The following is a 19,500-nucleotide window of genomic DNA, read 5'->3' as shown; positions in this document are numbered from 1 at the left end:
TTCGAAGATGCCTCCTGCATATTTCATCAGGAGTCACTGAATGATTCACAACATTAGGGAGACAAAGAGGATGCAGAAATTATAGGCTGGTGTGGTTTTTGGAAATGACTGGATTTGTGCAGTAAAACAAGTTCACGAAAGAAGCAGTTGTTGAGTCTATTTTGGTTTGTGAAGACATTTTTTAACATGCTAAATAAGGTCATACAGAGATAATACATTAATGGTTAACAACTGCTTTTGCTCTGAAGCTCTGTCACTTCTTTTGGAGGAACCACATAATGCTGATTTGTGAACAAGCCTTTATTGTCAAGGTGATATCTGACATTTCAAGTACCCTGTTGAAAATAGCACGAAATCAAAGCTATATGTTCAGGGTGGAGGGTTTGAACCCTGGGATGTGGGAGCCCTTCTGTGTGGGGTTTGCATGTTCTCCCCGTGTCAGCGTGGGTTTTCTCCAGGTACTCCAGCTTCCTCCAACAGTCCAAAGACATGCAGGTTAATTGGTGACTCTAAATTGTCCGTAGGTGTGGATGTGAGTGTGAATGGTTGTCTGTCTCTATGTGTCAGCCCTGTGATAGTCTGGTGACCTGTCCAGGGTGTACCCTGCCTCTCACCCAGTGTCAGCTGGGATAGTCTCCAGCACCATAGCGACCCCTAACGAGATAAGAGGTTATGGAAATGAATGAATAAATAAACGAATAAAGCAATATATTCTCAGCTGAGAAATAATATACCTACAATACATGTTCTACTAACTAATCAGCCTTAAAGACTAGAATCTACATCAGCGATACTCAACTTACGGTTTGACCTTCACCGGCTCACAATGGGATTATTTTGTACTTTGAATGTAAGTAATGTGCCAGAGTGCATCAAAATGGGGGTGTCCTTAAATCCTAGAAACAACTCTGCATAGACCTCACCTGTATGGGCTTGCTGTGCATGGCTTTGTGGATTTGCCTCCTTGAATCAATCAATAAATCAATTTAATTATTAGTCACATGAAACCATAAGATACAGTTCCAGTGCAATGCAATTTGTATGTAATATAATCTGAAAAATATTTTTGTTTATGGCCCCAGGCGTCTTGCCAGTTTGCTAAAGTGGCCCCTTGGTGAAGCAAGTTCTGCTCTACTTTTTGAATTGTGAATTAGAAGTTATACTTAGTTTATAAATGGATAAAAAACCTTTTGTATCAACATTTTGGAGTTTCTGATACACTGACTATATATAAGCAGAATACATTTTTTATTTTATTGATCAAGTAGGGCTGATTCTGAGATCTACTGACTGTGACAGTACATAAGACATTTTCACTCCATGTCAGAGATGTTTAATTTCATACTTGAAGGAAAACTTCACCCACAAAATGACCATTTATAGGTCAAATAGTCATGCTGTGTTACCTTGAATTCATGAAGGAAACATTTTTCTTGCAGCCTCCGATGAATGAAGAGTCCAGAAATTGCAAATGTTGATTAATTGAAGTAGAAAAGGGACCAGGTTTAACAAACTCAAAAGTATATTAAAACATCTGTTTAGAAACTCCCACACAACTCCTGCATTAAAATCCAACTCTGGGACTAAAAGTGAAAACATGCTTTTGAGTTCCAGTCAGAAAAGGCTGAAGGCAATGCAACGTGTCACTGAGCTTATGACTGGATAAATGAGAGTTGGATTATACTGCACGAGTTGTAAACAGATGTTTTGATATAGCCTTGCTGTTGTTAAAAACGGTGTGTCTGTGTCACTCTGCAGTTACACCTCCAAAACACTGGTCGGCGGTGGGGTTTCTGTGAAGTGCTGTAAAGTTTAGCTGATTCAAAACACACATTAAACACACACTAAACATGGCTTAATAGTGACAGTTTCAAACACAAGTACACAAATCAGCTTCACTATAACTCGTCTTTTGCTGGACACATTTTCCCCACAAATACAACATGCTAATGTTTTTAGCATAAATTAGCCTAGCAGCTAGCGGACTTTTCCTCTACTCATATGAAGCCAGGGACAACAGCAACATTTAACAAAGGTAACGTTACAAAATGTGGCTCCATTACAACTCTCAAGGTTCACAGACAAAACAAGTGTCTTATACTAAACACGTTTTCCAAACAAATATAACATGCTAACGTTATTAGCGCCAGCCTATGCCATTTTACATTGTATAAATTAGCCCAGCAAATAGCTTAGATACCCTATAAGAGACTTAAAATGCTATTTTTGTGGAGGTTTTATTGTCTTCACAAATTATTGTTTCTTATCTGTGAAATTAAACCAAATAAAAGCTTCGATTCCACTGAGGGAAATGGTGTCAGCTTACAAAAATAGACAGGAAGTCTGCGTCGCTCTGGGGAGGTGCATGTCATTCGACGCAGAAGTATAAATCCCACCTAACTCCTACCACCCAGATTTATATTTGCAGAGTTTACCTTTCATCAGAAATTCATAAGTCAATCAGAGAAAAGACAAAAAACAATCTGAAGTAATTCTATTTGTTTATTTCATACTTCATGTCAAGATATCTTTTTTTCATATGAAGTTATGCCTCATAACAAAAAGAACGTGTTTAAAGAACGAAGAAAATCGTGGCTCACAAAATAAAGGCATTCTCTCATAATATTCTTTACAAAGTCATCTTACAACGAACAAAAAAAAACAAAAAACAAGAACAATGTCTCAGTTGTAACAGCAGAGTACGATAAATCAAAGTTCCTCACTAAACTTTTGACTTGAACCTAACTGTGACAAAGGGAAAAAACAAAAAAGAACAGAATGATCTGTACATACAAATACAGTTTAGCTCCTGAGATTCTCCGTGGAACAGAGTCGCTGCTCGAAACCTGCACCGCGGCAATGTCAGCACCGGTGAGGATTTTCTGCTTTTTGATTATTTCAAATGAAGTAAAATGAATTTTTTTAAAAATCACTTATCTGCTTTTCTGTGCTTGAAAAACTTGTGTTACAAACCCTTGATGCAAATATTGCAATGGTGGAAGATTTGGAGCAACATTCGACCCCACCATACACAACTGGTGATGTGAACAAGTGCCAAAATGAAACTGCAACTAGAATAAAGTCCGAACTGCGCTGACTTGATCCGATCACCATCACCTTTCTCTCTGTTCTTTGAAGATGTCTGACGATCAGAAATGAAACATAGTGACCAGGGTTATAAAGTAGATATGGTGTGTGTGGGGGTTAGTGTATAATTATCTCTTGTTCACGAGGACATATACAAGCAATGACGACCACTCTCTCTTTAGTGACTGAAAACTTTGGTGATGCACTAACGGCTTGAGATACCTGAACACTTCACTTTAATATTGCTTTGACAAAAGTTATCATATGCTGTACAATATTCACTGACGGCACGACCGTTTGACACACGCATTCACACGTATGAAAACCTGACAAGAAGTTGGCGAGCAAATATTTATGTATACAGGAGGAGCTGCAGAGACGACTCTGACGTGGTCTACTGTCAGATTGTTTTTTCCTACAGGACGAAGACAGATGCTTTATGGCTGGTACTATTACACTGTTTACATTTTCCACCACCACCTCCCTATCTGAAATCTATACACAACAAAGTGAGAATATTGGTTCAAGGGGGAGGCGCCTTTATACCTCACTGTTTTTTTTAATCTCCTCCCGTCGTTTCTCATATGCCTCCCTTTCATAACTTTCTCCCCACAGCCAGAGATAAACTGAGATCAATCGTCAGTTTTTTTTCCGACCCTCGCAGATCCAAGATTTGGGGTTTTTTGGACGCGGAAAAACACGTTTCCATCTGTTAGGGAGATCTGTTCATCCAATAGATGCATTCGAGACGAGTCCTTCTGTTCTTTGCCAAAGCCAAAGTCCCAGTTGACATATCACTCAAACAGTCATCCATAATCTGTCCTTTTTTATCTGCCAAAGAGTATGATGAAAAATCTGTTATCCTAACTTAACCCACAAATAGTTCCCTCTCGCTGCTGATTCAATTCTTCCCCAGTACGGAGGAGGATAGGTGCCACGTTCACCACTCATGTCCTTCGCCTCCTAGTGTCCGTTGGCCTCAGGGGCCAAGGCGGGGGTGGACGGGGTGGAGGAGCGAGAGGTGACCGAAGCCTTCTCTCCACCAGGACTGGAGGCTGAAGGAACGCTGTCGGGAACCTTGACCCCGGCCAGACCGACAGGAGACACCCCGGCGGCTGCTGCTGCTGCTGCCGCTGTGGCCACGGCAGCCGCCCTGCTCGCAGTGATGGCGGAAACTGGTTTAGGCTGAGCCTGAAGTCCTGGGCTGCAGATGAGGTGATGCCTCTCCCAGTCTTTGTGCTGGCAGAAGGAGCCGCAGTAGCGAGCTGCGTTGCAGCCGCTGCACGTCTCGCTGGCTTTGCGGCCACAATTCCAGCAACACTGAGGAAGAAAGGAGAGACAACTTAGTTTACTCAGGAATGTAAGGGCAGGAGTCCTAGGTAAGCATCTTCCAAAATAAAAGCTGAAACTTAACACTGACACACCATCACTCTGATAATCGTGTTTCTGGCCACCTGATGAATTTAAGTCCAATATTTACTCTTCCTTGAGCTCCGTTTGCTCTCCACCAACCCCTGAGGGAAATATTTATCTTTGTAGCTGTTAAATGCTCCACTGCCTTTGTCTGTTTTTTGGTGCTGGACAAATAGGGAACAGTGGAGTTTTAGAGACCCTGAGACCCAAGGCACGACCCCGGACTTGCACGGGTTATATTATGGTCAATCTGGTCTGGGTGAGGTCTCATTCTATTACCGTCTATTAGCATCTTACATTTGTTTGGAAAACGTGTTTAGTATAAGACAGTTGTTTTGTCGGTGAACCTTGTGAGTTGTAATGGAGCCAAATTTTGTTAAATGTTGCTGTTGTCCCTGGCTTCATATGAGTAGAGGGAAAGTCCGCTAGCTGCTAGGCTAATTTATCGAATGTAAAATGCCATAGGCTTGTGCTAAAAACATTAGCATGTTGTATTTGTGGGGAAAATATGTCCAGATAAAGACAAGTGCTTTGTCTGTGAATGCTGCGAGTTATAGTGAAGCTGAATTGTGAATTTGTGTTGACATTGTCGCTACACAGCTCTGCATAATATAATAACAATATTGTGTGGATTCAACCTGTCACTTAAATGGAGTCATTTGATTCAATTTCAATGGAAAAAAAATGATTATAGCAGCTTTAATTATGACTGTGAACATTTAACTATAAACTGTATTTAAACTAATAACAATCTAAGATGCTTCTATGCAAAATCACCCTTTTAATGCAGGACTTCACAGAATCTCCGCACCATCTCTCTGCTCACCTCACTGGAGTCCTCCTGCTCGTTGATGACCATGATTGCGTCCTCTTGAGCCTTCCTCTTTGCATCAGCCAGAGTCTTTTCCATCTTAGCTCTCTCAGAGGCAATCATTTCAAAAGCCTTCTGCTCAGCCTCTGCTACTGCCTTCTGAACCTCATCCATGGCCTGACGCTTCACCTCATTCACCGCTTCTTCTGCGGGGGAGACAAGTGAGACAAGTTTAAACTCTGCACAACCGCATCAGTAAATAACACCACAGATGAGCACAGTTTGATGTTTTAAGTTTTCCTCTGTCAGTGCATAATGATTATCTTTGTATCTAACTTAATGTATTAAGGTTTTTTTCATTAACACATCAGTGATTTAATTTTCCAATGTAATTGTGTTCTTACCAGCTTTCCTCCAGATCTCATCTGTAACGTATGCTGAGCCTGGCCGTGGTGCAAAGTCGCGCTGGGAGTCTGCGGGAAAGCAGAGACAGAAGGGATTAGCACCTGCCAAGGCTTATAAGGATATTAAGATGATTAATTGTTGAAATAATGGCTGACTTTGTGACTGACAGCTCAATCAAGGTAACAGGTGCTCACAAAGAAAGGCCACAGAGGCAGGCAGTGATATTATCTTTGTCGTCTTTTATTTTGTCCTCGACGCAAACAAGTCTGCATATCTAGGCCACACATCCGACGTAATTGTTGTTTATCGGAGTCTTGGACTGATCTGAGATCTGACAGCTTTAGAAAGGAATGTGTTTGGCTTGGAGGGAATTGCAGACCAACAAGCTGTGTCAACATTCTGTCTGTTCCCTCGAATCTCTCCCTCTCTGCCTGCATCTCAATTCATTTCTGTGTCGCTACCGGGCTCTGCCTCTCCAGCACTGCCACCTGGCTCATCTCCTCTTTCCCCCATCTCTTATATCCTCCGCCTCGCCACCGCTTTCTCTCTTCGCCATCATTTACATCCTCTCTCTTCTACCCAGCCTGCACGCACCCTCCCCGCCTCCATTTCCACCCCCACTACAGTCTTCCTCAGCCCGAGCCCAGGCAGGCAGGCAGGCAGGCAGGCAGGCTTCCCGGCTGGGGGCCCAGATGGTGCTCAGGCAAGTCAGCCAGCTCTGGGTCTCTGAGCCTGCAGGACGGCAGGACGGCCCTTCTGTGGCCGATATGGCCGAGGCCGGTCCTGGCACCTGTCTGTGACTATGGACCAGCAGGGGGAAGGCAAGGCTGGCACTCAGAGAGAACCGTGCCAGTACACAGCAGACTGGGGGACTAACTGTGGAGGGACTCACTAACACACTGACATGTGACTGAGCTGCAGTTCTACTGATGACCACCAGACGGCGTAAAGAGTATGAAACAGAAGACAGGCTGCCCTTGCTGGTGCTCAGACCTTTCACTATCATGTCCACTGCATACATCTCAGTTCAGATCATTATATCTTATTATCAAGATTATACTTGGCATTTTGGTTCAGTTTTTGTAACAGACTTGAGATTTAAAGGAATACTTCATCCTCCAAATGACCATTTACCTATGTTACTTTCAGTTTGTGAAGAAAACTGTTTTTCTCACTTGTCTCAGGTGATCAAAGAATCCAAAGACAAAGTCCGCCTTTAACAACAGCAAAACTACATCAAAACATCTCTTAAAAAACTCTCACACAGCTTGTGCCGTATAATCCGAGTCCCATTTATCCACTCATATGCTCAGATCTTCCCAAACAGACAGCTGTTTCCGACAGGGAGCTGAACTAAAATTGAAAAGCCCCGTTTCCACCGAGTAGTCTGGTACAGTACTGTTCAATTTGGTATGTCCAAATTGAACCGTTTTAGACGTGTCCAGCGTCTAAAATTAAAATCATGGAACACACATCTATTCACTCTGTTTTATGGTAGAAGTTCGACAAATGTGGGCAAATAAAATTATCTGCACAATAGATAATTCTATCAGACTGAACGTTATTTTCTTGTAATTTGGGTGAACTGATCCTTTAAACGTAAACACTGACTGTTTTCCACTGGCTTGGCCCCATGAAGCAATCCTCCCATGTGGAAAACAATAGGCACCGATCACAGAGATGACAACAGAATGACTGGTTTCTGCGGCACACCAACATAAGTGAATTAAATCTAGCGGCACCCACCCGACTCTGCAGAGTGGGGGCTGTGTGTCTTGGAGAAGGGAGCGGAGCCTGAGCCTCCTTTGCGCGGGTCCTCCTGCTCGCTCGAGCGCCGTCTCCAATAGTTGAGCTCCTCGCGATCCGACTCCTGGCATCGCCTGAGCACGCTCACTGACCTCCGTGTCTTCTCTACCATGTCGACGATGCAGTTCAACACCTAGAGGAGGAAGATTATTATATTAATTTGAAGCCCGTATGTTTGGGGGTTATTATCTTTAGCAGCAAAACATGGATTCCTCGTGTGAATGTGTGACGTCCAGATGTGCTATAGATTGCTTTCATACTGTGTGAAGTTAAAAACTCTTTCGTGTAGGACGCCAGGAAGACAAATTACATTTTACATTCTTTCTATATCACAAGCCATTAGCAGTGGTGGTGCCTGTCTGCAGACTTACATGGTCCAGATGCCTCCATTCATCAGCCCACTCTCTGTCTGTCAGTCTGTGGTCCACCGGCTCCTCGCGGTAGCCCCCGTTAGTGCCTGATTAAAACACACAAGACAGACCACAGGCCGATGTGATTAACGTTCTTTTTAATATGAGAGAAGCCACAAGTGACAGTAAGTGAGTGAAAGGTGTGTATATGTCTGCGTCTGTAGCCAATCTCGGCAAAAAAAACTTTAAATTTTGAGCTACAGTAGCGTCATTACCTCACCACAAGATAAACTGAGAATATTTCCTCACGTAACAGTAGAGAAATGACTTAAAAGTCAAAGGCCACACTTTTTTTTACACCAGAATCAAGAGTGACAGCGATGAGGTGAAGTAAACGGGCAGCAAAAAATAAGAAAAGATGTGAGATAGATCGGGAGATTGTGAGCGAGAAAGGTGGGGTGAAAGAGAAAAGGAGATGGCTGTGATGCAAAACAGACTTCCAGCACCCAGAGCCTGCGCACATCTGGAAGTCAGCTGTCAACCGCACACTCACACACAGACACACACACACATACACTCCCCAAACGTCTCCCTTAGCACCTCCCCTCCTGGAGCTCACGGCATTCCAGTAGGGAGACACTCAGGCTGAGTGGAGTGGCTCCACTTCTAAACACAACCAGCCGGTCTGACACTCACTGTGGACCATTACAACCATGAACACACACGCACACACGCACGCACATGCACACTAATTTAGTTAACTATCTGATTCCAATTGAGTCATTGCACAACACTATGACTTAAGCAATATTTAATTGTACATTTAACTGCAATAATTGTTTGCACACACAAGCTTGTGCTCATGCACGGCCCCGAAAAGTCTTGATACATGTCCATACACAGAGACACACACTGACTACAAAGACAGCGCAAACCGCTATCTCTTAAAATTGAGTAATAAACAGCCAACAAGAGGCTACATGCACACTGGGCCTGCTGAAAAGAATAATGATTCCCTCATGCGCACACACACACTCGCTAGCCTTCCCCTCGACCTCTTCTCCACTCCTGGTTCTCATCAGCGTTCATCAGTTCAAAGCCACGAGTGCGTGGACTGATGTGTTTATGTGTGTGTGTGCCTGTGAGTTAAGTGGCGGCAGGCGGGCGGGAGGCTGTCAGACAAGGGACTAAGGCCTTATAAACACAGCACCTCTACCATGAACATATCAAGGTGTGTTTCTCTACGTGTGTGTGTGTGTGTGTGTGCCTGTGTCTGTGAGCTACTGCTGTTTCCACTGCTTGCTGACAAGCCCCAAATGGAGGGTAGATATACACCAGAGGAGATCCGACCCTCCCTGCCTGGACAGTACGGCTCTGTTTATACACACATGTGGAGTCCAGAGATATATACGGGGACGGCTACACAAACACACAGACCACCCGTTATCGCTCACAGAATGCATGTGTGTTCATGCAAGTGTGTTAAAATCTAGATTAATCACCCACTTGGGTTCACTCTACTGTAAAGAACCAGATCTAGGTTAAAAATGTTTGGTGTTAAAGTGATTTGCAGGAATATTCTGCCACAGCATGAGGTTTGTTTTTGGACTGAGCTTTTCCACAACTGAGACTGAACCTCTCTTTAGGAATAAATAAAATGTCAGTGCTCATTAACTTTAAATCCTGAGAAGACATGACTGAGAAACCTGGCCAACAAAATAACCTAATAAGCATCACATACCAGGGAGTCTGGGCCTGTCTTTGAGCTCGCGGATCTCCAGCATGCGTTGGCTGTGCTCACGGTGTAGGATGTGCGGTGCTGCGATGTCATCCAGCGCGTAGTGCTGCAAGGGCGGAGGGGTCGGGTGAAGCTGGGCGCTGAGGGGCAGCGGGTGGGCGGGGCTGTGTCGGGGAGCTGGGCTGATGGTGCAAATTCGTTTTGCGGCGGGCTCCATGGCTGCAGGTTGACGTTCGTGGAAACCGTTCTCTTTAGCTCTGAAGGAGAGAGGGCAGTGGGCGGTTAAAAAACATAGTAAGAATAAAATGAGCAGAAGGATGAAGGCTGCATGTGTCCACTAACTTTTATCTAACCTGCTGGGGCTGTGTCTCTTGGTAACAGTTTCAGGAGGCTCCATCAGCAGCTCAGAGGAGTCTGGAGAAGACGCCATGGTGGTGCTCAGCAGGAGATGCTCATGCTGGGACAGGTACTGGGCTGGGGTCTGCTTGGCTGCCCTTGCACAGTGGAGGAGCTCCCTTTGCAGGAGGGGAAGGTTTGCCTGACAAGAAATAAATAAACTGGTGAGGTTTCATTCTAATCTACAGAGGAGTCTTAAGTCTGAGAGGAGGAAAATTAACAAATCTACCCAGGAAATCTTTGATTTAGCGATGTTGTGCCACCTTAAATGTCAGCCGGCTCAGGGCCCCCAAGAGTCTACGATCGCCACTGGCTGTTTGCCAGTCACGTATTCAGTCACACATCAGTCATACCCAAGCCGCAACCTCCAGGGCTGCAAAATGAAGGCAACTAGAAAGTGCCAAAAACTGCAGTTCCTCAAATGGCCACTTGAGGCTGACTCCAGTGGTGAGTCAATGTCCATAGACCCCCATCTTAAATGCCAAACTTTACAGCAGAAAGAAACATTGCATTACATTTAATTTAGGCTTACAGGTATGCATATGTAAGGGCGGGGCCGCCTGACTAACCATCTATGAGTCAGATCCACCCTCTCGTCCAAATCACTTCTGGCTACAAAAAAACCCAATATGGTGACGGCCGAAATGCCGAATTAAAGACTTCAAAGTGGTAGTTCACAAACCAATGGGTCATGTCAAGGTAGCTGAGTTCATTATTTTATACAGTCCATGCTCAATCAGAGATCAGCAGAAAAAGAGAAGCACCAATCTGAATCAAGCAGACCCGAACTGTCCAAGACAGACCACCAGCACTGTTCGAAAGCTGAGAGACACAGTGTACTTATGCATCCTGGGGAAGACGCCGTAGTGGGAGTTAGGGGGTTTAAAGAAGGGGGGCACTGACTCCTTGAGGTCTGGCTGTAAAGCTCAATTTGGGTCTGGGTGTTGTTTTGTGGCTGCCTCCATGGTGGCTGTGGCTCAAACAAAAAACGGCTGAGCTTTCTAAGCTGCTGCTGAAGTTGGTTACTAAGGTCGTGGCAAAGATATGCCTGATGATACAGAGGCTTTTAAACTTCGAAGCATTTCATAAGAAACGATACACAGGCTCCACTTCTCCCCTCATTCCTTACCTTCTCTCTCTTGACTTTTTTTAAAAATATTTATCTGTGACTGTCTCCGTCCTATCTTTCCATCTCGCTTTTGTTCCCTGCGTTTCCCTAATTAGGAACAGACTCTGGTGTGTTTGCAATTACACTGCTTCCTCACTCCCTCATTCTCCCTCTTCTTGGGCAACCGACTAAATAACCATGCCGTTCTCATTTTGTGACTCTGACCTCCTCCTTTCACGTAGCACTTTCAGCCATTATCTAGCAGATTCTGTAAATGCAGGCTCCTTCCTCCTCTAATCTTTTCTTCTCTGTCTGTGCTAGCTAACACACGCAGCATCTCTCCCTGTTGGTGTACCGTCGTCACCAAGATGCTGATACCTCCGCTTTATGGTCTGCTCTGTCCCTGTGCTCTCTTTTGCCTCTTTCTCCCATGCTCCTCTGCCTCCCTTCTTTCCCTGGGGCCCCAGCTAGCGGACACATGTGCTGTGTGTCAGTTGAGCAGAGGGCTCTCTGGGGTTCAGCGGGGCGGATGCTAGATTGGCGGCGCCTTGGCAGCTGAATGCTCTTTTAACGGGACAGCGGCTCCATATGGCACACTGAAGCCCATAAAAAGGGAAGGGAACACTTTATAGGCATGTTTCACACTTCCGAGTTCCCACTTTTCCCTCTCTCCTCCTCACCCACCTCACTCTCTTTTCCACTTCCTCACCCCTGTGACTTCGTCCCATCTGTCTCTTTCTCCCCCACTCTCTCTTGTTTTTTAAGACAGACTCCTCTCAAGGAGTTGGAATTAAGTTGCGGGGGACCCCACCCCCTCGTAATAAATTAGCAAAAGGAGGGGAACAGAGGTTTCTTGTCTCGGCGCTCTCCGGCAGACAGATGGAGGGGCTCCAAAGGTGAGTAAGAGGTAAGTGTGGAAAAAGAGCAGATTTCGACTGCTTGAAGTTGCAGCGGTACAACCGACTGAAGATTTATGGGCTGCTTTACCGAGGGGAGCTCCTAAAAAGTATACTCTTGCAGACTCCCCTGGTTACAAAGGGGCTCGAGAGGCTGTTTAACACACACACACTCATCTGTTGCTTGTCAAGTCAACACGCAAATGTTGATAGTTACTTTGAACTCTGGAGAAGCCGTTTATTCAATTATTAAACCTACACAGATCTTTATTTATAGACTACTGCATTGTATCCTGGAGACGCCGTAATAAAGTGTAATGACTCTGTTACTTTTCCATCATGACTCACAAGCGCTGATGCGATTGCCCAAAGATTATATAGATCATACTGAATGAAGGTGATGTTGGTGTCAAGCACCTTCTCTTTATCACTTGTTATTATGCCATTAATAAGGCGGCACTGGTTGACAACCACTGTCGAGAGACGTGAGGGCTACAGTGTTCTGAAACCAGAGTGTGTGAGGTTTAAGACTTAAACTGAGAGGGGGAAGAAAAACACTGGTGCCGAGAAAAAAGGAAGTAGTCCAACGGAATAATGCAAAGCAAATATGGGAATGTGGATGGGAGGTTGAAGATGTGTTTACCTTGAGGAAAGGAATGACAAAGGGCCGTAAGGGGAAGTTGGTGGCCTCCTGAAGCCGTGAGTGGAACTCCTCAATGGTAACCGTCGAATTCTAAGAAGGCAGGTAAATAAAGTTTAGAAACTAGTCAGTCTATGTCATTAACAGAAGATGAAAAGCCATTTCTACACAAAATAATCAAAATTACCACGAGGGCCAGAACCAGGCTTCGGACGCTGTCTCCAATCTCAGGAGAGATGTCGTTGCCAAACTGCTGCAGCGTGGTCAGGAAACGTTTGAGCTTGCTCAGCTGGCGAGCCCCACAGGTGGCCGGCAGCTGCTGGTTAGCCAGCGATGAGGAAGAGGAAGAGGATGGTCCGTTGCTGTAACGCTGCGGTGGAGATGGCACTGCATTCAGGGTTGGTGGGGAATGATGATTCCCATTAGTCACTGGGGAGGAAAGGTGAGATGAGGAGGGGAGATTAAGATGATTCCTCATAAGAATGGACACATGATTTAAACCTACTTATGAAACTAATGCCTATCATACGCTATAAGACTTTTTCAGGACTTAAGTCTGACACCCTCTCACATCTCAAGACGTTTTTAGTCACATGCTATAAGATGTTGCAAAGACCTAGGTTCTGGCAGGAAGACTTCAACTAGATTATTTCCAGCCCTGCTCATGCTGGAAAATCTTATGCCAATGTCCCTTTTAAAAAATGTCAGTTTAACAATTCCTTATGTGTCTGCAAAAACAAATAACTCCAGAAAACGAGATAAAAGGCCTAATATGTGGACACTTCTACCGTCAATTCGGCATCAATATAATCCAGAAATCTAAACTGTATTTGGATCAAACTTTACATGTTGGATTTTGTAGCCTCAACTCACTACCAGCTTTTATTGATTAGATTTCTCACTACCATGAGCGCTAGTTGGTGGTTCAGATGCACACTGAATCCACAACTCCACCTGTTTTTCCTCTTTTTCCACAGAACAAGAGAACGAGAAGAGAGAAGACGAGACTTGTTTTTGATTTGCATGAGCCAAGACTAAACATACAATAATATTAAACATGTTTGATTCTATGGGAATGGCAAGATGCACAAGAGACTGACTTGAGACAACTCGGACTACGTTTTTATAACCACCTTGCACCTTATTATTAAGATCCTGGGAGCATACACCATCTGAGGTAAACATCATGATTTTATTCTGACATTGGAAATTTGTCTGCCAGAGTTGTTTGGTCTGAGGCCGGCATGAGGATATCATTTGCAAAAGAGAATGACTCTTACATGCTGTGGTGGAAAAGGAGGCCGGGCGAGGGCCGCTGGGGTTGACAGAGGGCAGGGGTGGCATGGTGGAGCTGGCACTGCTGCTGGGGGCTGATCTGGAATGAGTCTTAGCATCCACAGGAGAACCGGGCATGGCAGGGCTCTTCTTCTCTCTACTGTCTGCAGAGGGAGAAAAGAGGACAGAGAGTTCAGCTGTGGGTCATAAACCAGAACAGTTTTCAAAATGTTGTCTTGTTCTCTACGCTAAAGCAACAGGACACATAAAAATGTACAAAATAAGTTTAAGAAGACCATTTGATCGAAAGCTATAAAAAGAAATAAAGGATTTTAACTCACATGACACATAAACAAGCCACTAAAAAGACCAGTTTTGCTTTCCTAATCAATGCAGGAGCTTCAACTCTGTGGCCACAAAAGAAAAAAGAAATGCCAACCCCCCAACCCACTTCACATCACACAACACATAGTGCCAGAGCATCAACCACCCTGCCTCCCCCCCATCAAAGAGCCAGATGTCTAAAGTTTAGCCCCTTACTCCCAACTATTCAGATCAATAACAGAAGAAATGCTGAAGAAGCCTATTGTGTCGGGAGAAGAATGCCCCCTCATTGAGCGCCCCAGAAAATGGGGGGGGGTTATTTCACGCTTTACTAACAAGATCGGCAAAGCTTTTGAATGTTAAACGCAACTTCTCAATATGCTATTGCCGCTGAATGAGACCACCAGATAAGGGGCATGGGGAAAGTGAAATGGGGGGTGTGGCGGCCGGGAGATGCGGGATCAGAAGCCGTCTTTGTCTCCTGGAGATCCATGAAGGCCGGGGTCCCGTCTCCATTTAGAGTGGATCAGACTTTTCTAACTGCTTCAAGAATGGACGATTAATAGACAAGCATGGTCTCGAGGGTCATGGGTCAGCAGAGAGCAGCTTTTTAAATGTGGTTTCATGGTTTTAGGGCTTTGGCTTCAATGGCGCCCTTTATATCTTTTTCACAGCTATGAACTCTGCATGGCCTTGAGCCGCAGGGTCCCAGTTTATAAAGGCTTAAGTTGGAAGATTTAAGCCGTCAGTAGGTAACTCGTGAGAACTCAAAGGGAGGAATTACACCCATTGAATGAATAAAGAGTGCTTTAGATTTTGTGAGTGTGCAAAAAATATGTAAACACGTACAGAAATCAATGCATTAAGAATTCAGAGGAAATAAATTACAAAAGTATGTGTATATAGAAGCACACGCACTTACAAGAAACTCTGTCAACAAACTCTCAGCCCCGCTTGCCTTCAAGAGTCGATCTTTCTGCACACTTTCTCAATCTGCCCCATGCAACTCATCTGTCATGTCTGCAATTCATTATACAGCTTCGACTGTTCTTCCTTCTGTTTTGCAGTCCTCTTCACGCTCTCTCCTTCCCTCTCGTTCTTTCTCAGCCCTGTGGCTTGCCTGCCATCGCTCCACCTGTTCACCAACATAGGGGGCAGGAAGGAGGGATCTATGCAGACATTTGGACCGTCGTGCCCACCACACACGCGGTCTGCCAGTGCACCGCAGGAAGCAGCCTGCAGCACGCACACGCACCGGTTCCAAAGCTCCGCACACTCTATCCGTATGGCCAGGAAATTAGACTGACATCTCAATAACAGAATCAACGGGGCATATGGCCTTTAGTGTCAAGACTGTTACCATGTAAACAACTTCATATATACACAAGAGCTCCGGCGTTCAGCTCGTGCTTTTCAACAGCGTCGCATGGAAATGTATTCACAAGTCGACATGTTGACACATCATCAACAGTTCTCCCCTGGCAGTGAACAGTAGTTCTGTGTCCAAATGACTGTCATCCTTGTGAAGCTTCTTGCAGGCCTATTGTGTGTGACTGACAGGTCCGACATGAGTCCGCGGAACATAAACATGCTCAACGGATACAAACATATCGCGCATATGTCTTGTTGTGCATCCAATTTCAGCACGGAACTGAGAAATTAGGCTACAGCTGCGTCCGTGCCGTCTTAAGATGTGGCACGGTCTGTGGTTAGCCGTGCCAGAGGTAATGGCCAAAACAGGCGACATCAGGTGTGTGTGCATGTCGCGCTGACAGCCCATAGAGGATTGCCTCTGCTTGTCAATTAGACAGCGCACATAGCTGGATGACTTCATCTGGCTTGCGAGCACCTGAGTCCATCGGATCTAGTCACAGGGCCGTCAGGGGAGGCAGCTGTTACAGCAGCCACAAAACACACACACATACACATAGTGTATAAAGTGGTCTGATGTTAACTCAGGTGAATGTAGGCTTAGAGGAGGATGTGGGGTGTTTGTCTGGTCTAAATACCACCTGTCGTCTTTCCTCTAATGGAACAAAGACAAGGTACACAAAGCTCCTCACTACACATCAAGAGGATTTCATGGAAATGCCACGATGCATAGGCAACACTTTGAAGCAGAGGAGATAACACTGTGAGCAGACCAATGCATACTGAATATAAAGCTAATACCAGACAGCTTCAGCTTGTCAATTTATAAAACAATTACAGATTCTGCTCACCTCTCCATGCTGTCTTCTCTCATCATCTCTCAAACAGATAATATAAAGTTAATCTCGTGTGTTACCCGAGCTTACTTATTTGCTCTCTACTACAGTTGTTACTGCAGTGATGGAAAAGTAATCTGTGGAGTGCATCTGTGGTGATGGCTGTCGTTGCTAGCCAGGTGTTTCTTGTTTGTTCAGCTTCAGGTGACGCTCGTCTGCATTAAAACATTCAATCGGCTTTAATTGCCTCTGCCTCTGCAGGTGATGGTTTAAAATGAGGTTCAGGAGGAGAAAGAGACAGAGACAGAACAAGGCTTTCCCCATAAGGCCACTACTGTGACTGAAGCCAATCCATTAAATAATGAAATCGGAAACGACAAGACAGATAAAGTGCCAGGAACATTCATTTACCTCCTTACATGAAGTGAGGAGCGATAAACGAGTTTGAGTCAGTGCAAATAAATTAATCTTGATGTGACATATAAATAAATGTGTTCAGTGTTAGGGTTTATTAAGCTCGTGGTTTTACTCTGAGGTTAAAACTCTCTGGCGGCTGTGAGTCACGGCGTATGTGTTTGTGCGAGTGCGTGCTGTAGGACTGTGTGTACTGGCGGCATGCTGCTATCTCAGTCCTGTCAGTGTAGATGAGGTGAGAGAAGATGTAACACAGGCCTCACTAATTTATCAAAGAGCAAAAAGACAATGGAGCACATGTGCAATGCTACAAGTATGCAGGCCCAGAAGATATGCTAACACCCACAGGCACACAAAGCTAGCTGAATCAAACCTTACAACACTTTGTTTAAATGAATACAGCTGAATGTTTTCTTACCAGAAGTTAGCCTCGCTTAGGACAAACACTGGAGCAAGGGGGGAAACCAAGCTAGCTCACTAACCTAGCTTCACAACAATGCTTTACAACAACTCCAAAATGGTCATAAATACAGTTATTGTGTGTTGAGTTAGCTTAGACATAAGCTTTCTGACCAACAACGGGCTAAGAACGCAGCAACTTAGAAGTAACTAATGTCCTCACTGTCCGAATGCTGAACAAAACGTAGTTATTTGGTAGGTAGCTTGATAGCTAACAAGCTAACGCATGTAAATAAGAGAAAATGTTAGTAGCTGCAGGTTATTTTTCCTCTTTTTGAGGGGGTTAGCTTCATCACACGATTCTACTCTTTGTGCCAAGCTAGGCGAAACATGTACTGGACCGTGAGTGCACAGAAATTAAACTTAGCTAGCTAGCAGCTAACAGTGTCAACCCATGGGAAAATGGAGGGAGGGCGCTATGCTTCTGCAACAAGGCCATCTTGATTTAAGCTGTTACCACTGTATGAGCACAATGCAAATGTGTCGGCAGTGATGAGCTAGCTATGCAAACCAAAGAGATGCTTAAAATACAACTCACACAGGGGTAGTGTGACTTCATTCTCTGCTCAGGACACCATTACTCCACTACATGTTCACTATATAGCCTGTTTAATTTGCTGCTGAGTTAATGTTTTGAATATCCTAACTTTCAATAAAACAGGAAGCATCAACATATATTGTGTTATATACTTTTAAAGTACAAAAACATGATCCTGAATAGGCTACCATCAACCCCGCACTCTCACCATTCAAAGTAAAAAAAAAGCCTGGTTTTTAACAACTAACAGAGCCTCCACCTCATCACCAAGGAAAACAACTTAACCAAAACAGAGAGCAGACCAACAGCAATAGATCTGAAAATGAACTTAGGGGAATAATATTAAAATACACACCAGAGTAAACAGAAAAAATTGGTGAGACACACAGGGAGTAGAAAAAGTGGTGAAGTGAAAAAGATAACAAAAATTTGAGGAACTGACTCGAAGCTCGGGGCAAAAAAGGGACAAGCTAACAGCTCCCTCAGCACCCATGCAACTGATGATCACTTCCCCTCCTCCTCCTCCTCCTCCTCCTGTACCATATGGATCTAATCGGCCAAGAGCTGGCCAGCTGGGACCTCCAACAGTCACCTGTGAGGGAGGAGGAGGGGGGGGTGCAGGAGGGACTGCTGGAGCCTCCTCTGCTAAGCCAAAGCAGCCCCTCCTCCACATACACTCACACACACACATTTCTGCCTTCCCTCCAAGGAGTGGAGGAGGACGTGGAGGGGAGGGGTGGGGAGGCACGAGGCGGCTGAATGCAAGCGAGTGGACTTAAATGCCGGGGAGACAAAGGCTGCACCTGGTCCCCGTCCGTCCACGCACACCACCACAATACAGCACACATCTGTTCCTCTATCCTGCACTCCCTCCTGACCTCCACCCACACAAACACAAACACACACACACACACACACACACACACACTGCAAAGACAAGGGCTCATGCACCAACACTCACACAACCCTATCCACTTATAAAACAGATAATTCGACAGCGCATGGTCTCTCTCAGTGTCAGGTTGTCGTTATAGCCTCATAGTTAAGCGGCAGGTTCAAGGACTTAAGTATTTTAGAGGCTTTTCGGTGCGTGCGTGGTGTCAAATGTCTGGAAATCAGGAGACACGTGTCCTCGCTGCTTTTTTCAATCAACTTAATTTATACTATTGCTCTCCTGGGACCAGCACCGCCTCAACTGTTGCCACGACACAGTTGCGGTCACCAGATACTTACAATATACTGGTTTACAATATGACAAGCAATGTTTATATACAGGTCATTTTTTAACATATCCATGCCTGCATTATTTTAATTTAATTTAATTTAATTCTGTTTTAAATCCCTACTGAAGACAAATTTTGGCTGCTGCAGTAACACTTTTAATGACCACGAAAGTGCATTAAACAAGCACTGACTTTAATAGAAAATGAGACTGTAAATAAGAGGCACCATAGGTGGAGAAGGAGGGATGCACGTAGGGCAAGAAGGATGGGAGGGAGTGAGTGAATAACAAGGATAGAAAATACTGTTTTCATTTGGTTTCATCAGAAAGACAAGCCTGGTTGTCAGACTCGGAGCCAGGCTGTTTTTCTTGGCTCTCATTACCACCTTCCAGCCCCGTAGACTACATATT

At 44.7% G+C, this 19,500-nt stretch overlaps 1 protein-coding gene across 2 annotated transcripts in view; it reads right to left on the bottom strand.

Moving 5' to 3' along the window:
* Positions 1-2,491: 2,491 nt before the first annotated feature.
* cbfa2t2 (CBFA2/RUNX1 partner transcriptional co-repressor 2) overlaps positions 2,492-19,500 on the bottom strand; it is a 51,796-nt gene continuing 34,787 nt past the window's right edge. For both annotated transcript variants that reach the window (XM_050037220.1, XM_050037221.1), the window contains exons 2-11: positions 13,931-14,089; positions 12,838-13,079; positions 12,654-12,743; positions 9,964-10,148; positions 9,614-9,867; positions 7,894-7,979; positions 7,463-7,655; positions 5,716-5,784; positions 5,327-5,517; positions 2,492-4,407 (exon numbers count right to left, since the gene is read on the bottom strand). In XM_050037220.1, coding sequence (XP_049893177.1) covers positions 4,051-4,407; positions 5,327-5,517; positions 5,716-5,784; positions 7,463-7,655; positions 7,894-7,979; positions 9,614-9,867; positions 9,964-10,148; positions 12,654-12,743; positions 12,838-13,079; positions 13,931-14,089 — 1,826 coding nt within the window. In that variant the 3' untranslated portion in view covers positions 2,492-4,050. The remainder of the gene's footprint in view (positions 4,408-5,326; positions 5,518-5,715; positions 5,785-7,462; positions 7,656-7,893; positions 7,980-9,613; positions 9,868-9,963; positions 10,149-12,653; positions 12,744-12,837; positions 13,080-13,930; positions 14,090-19,500) is intronic.

This window comes from Epinephelus moara, chromosome 24 (genome assembly GCF_006386435.1).
Source record: "Epinephelus moara isolate mb chromosome 24, YSFRI_EMoa_1.0, whole genome shotgun sequence".
Classification (NCBI taxonomy): domain Eukaryota; kingdom Metazoa; phylum Chordata; class Actinopteri; order Perciformes; family Serranidae; genus Epinephelus; species Epinephelus moara.
The sequence above is the reverse complement of the archived record's forward strand: the minus strand, read 5'-3'. Positions and strand labels throughout refer to the sequence as shown.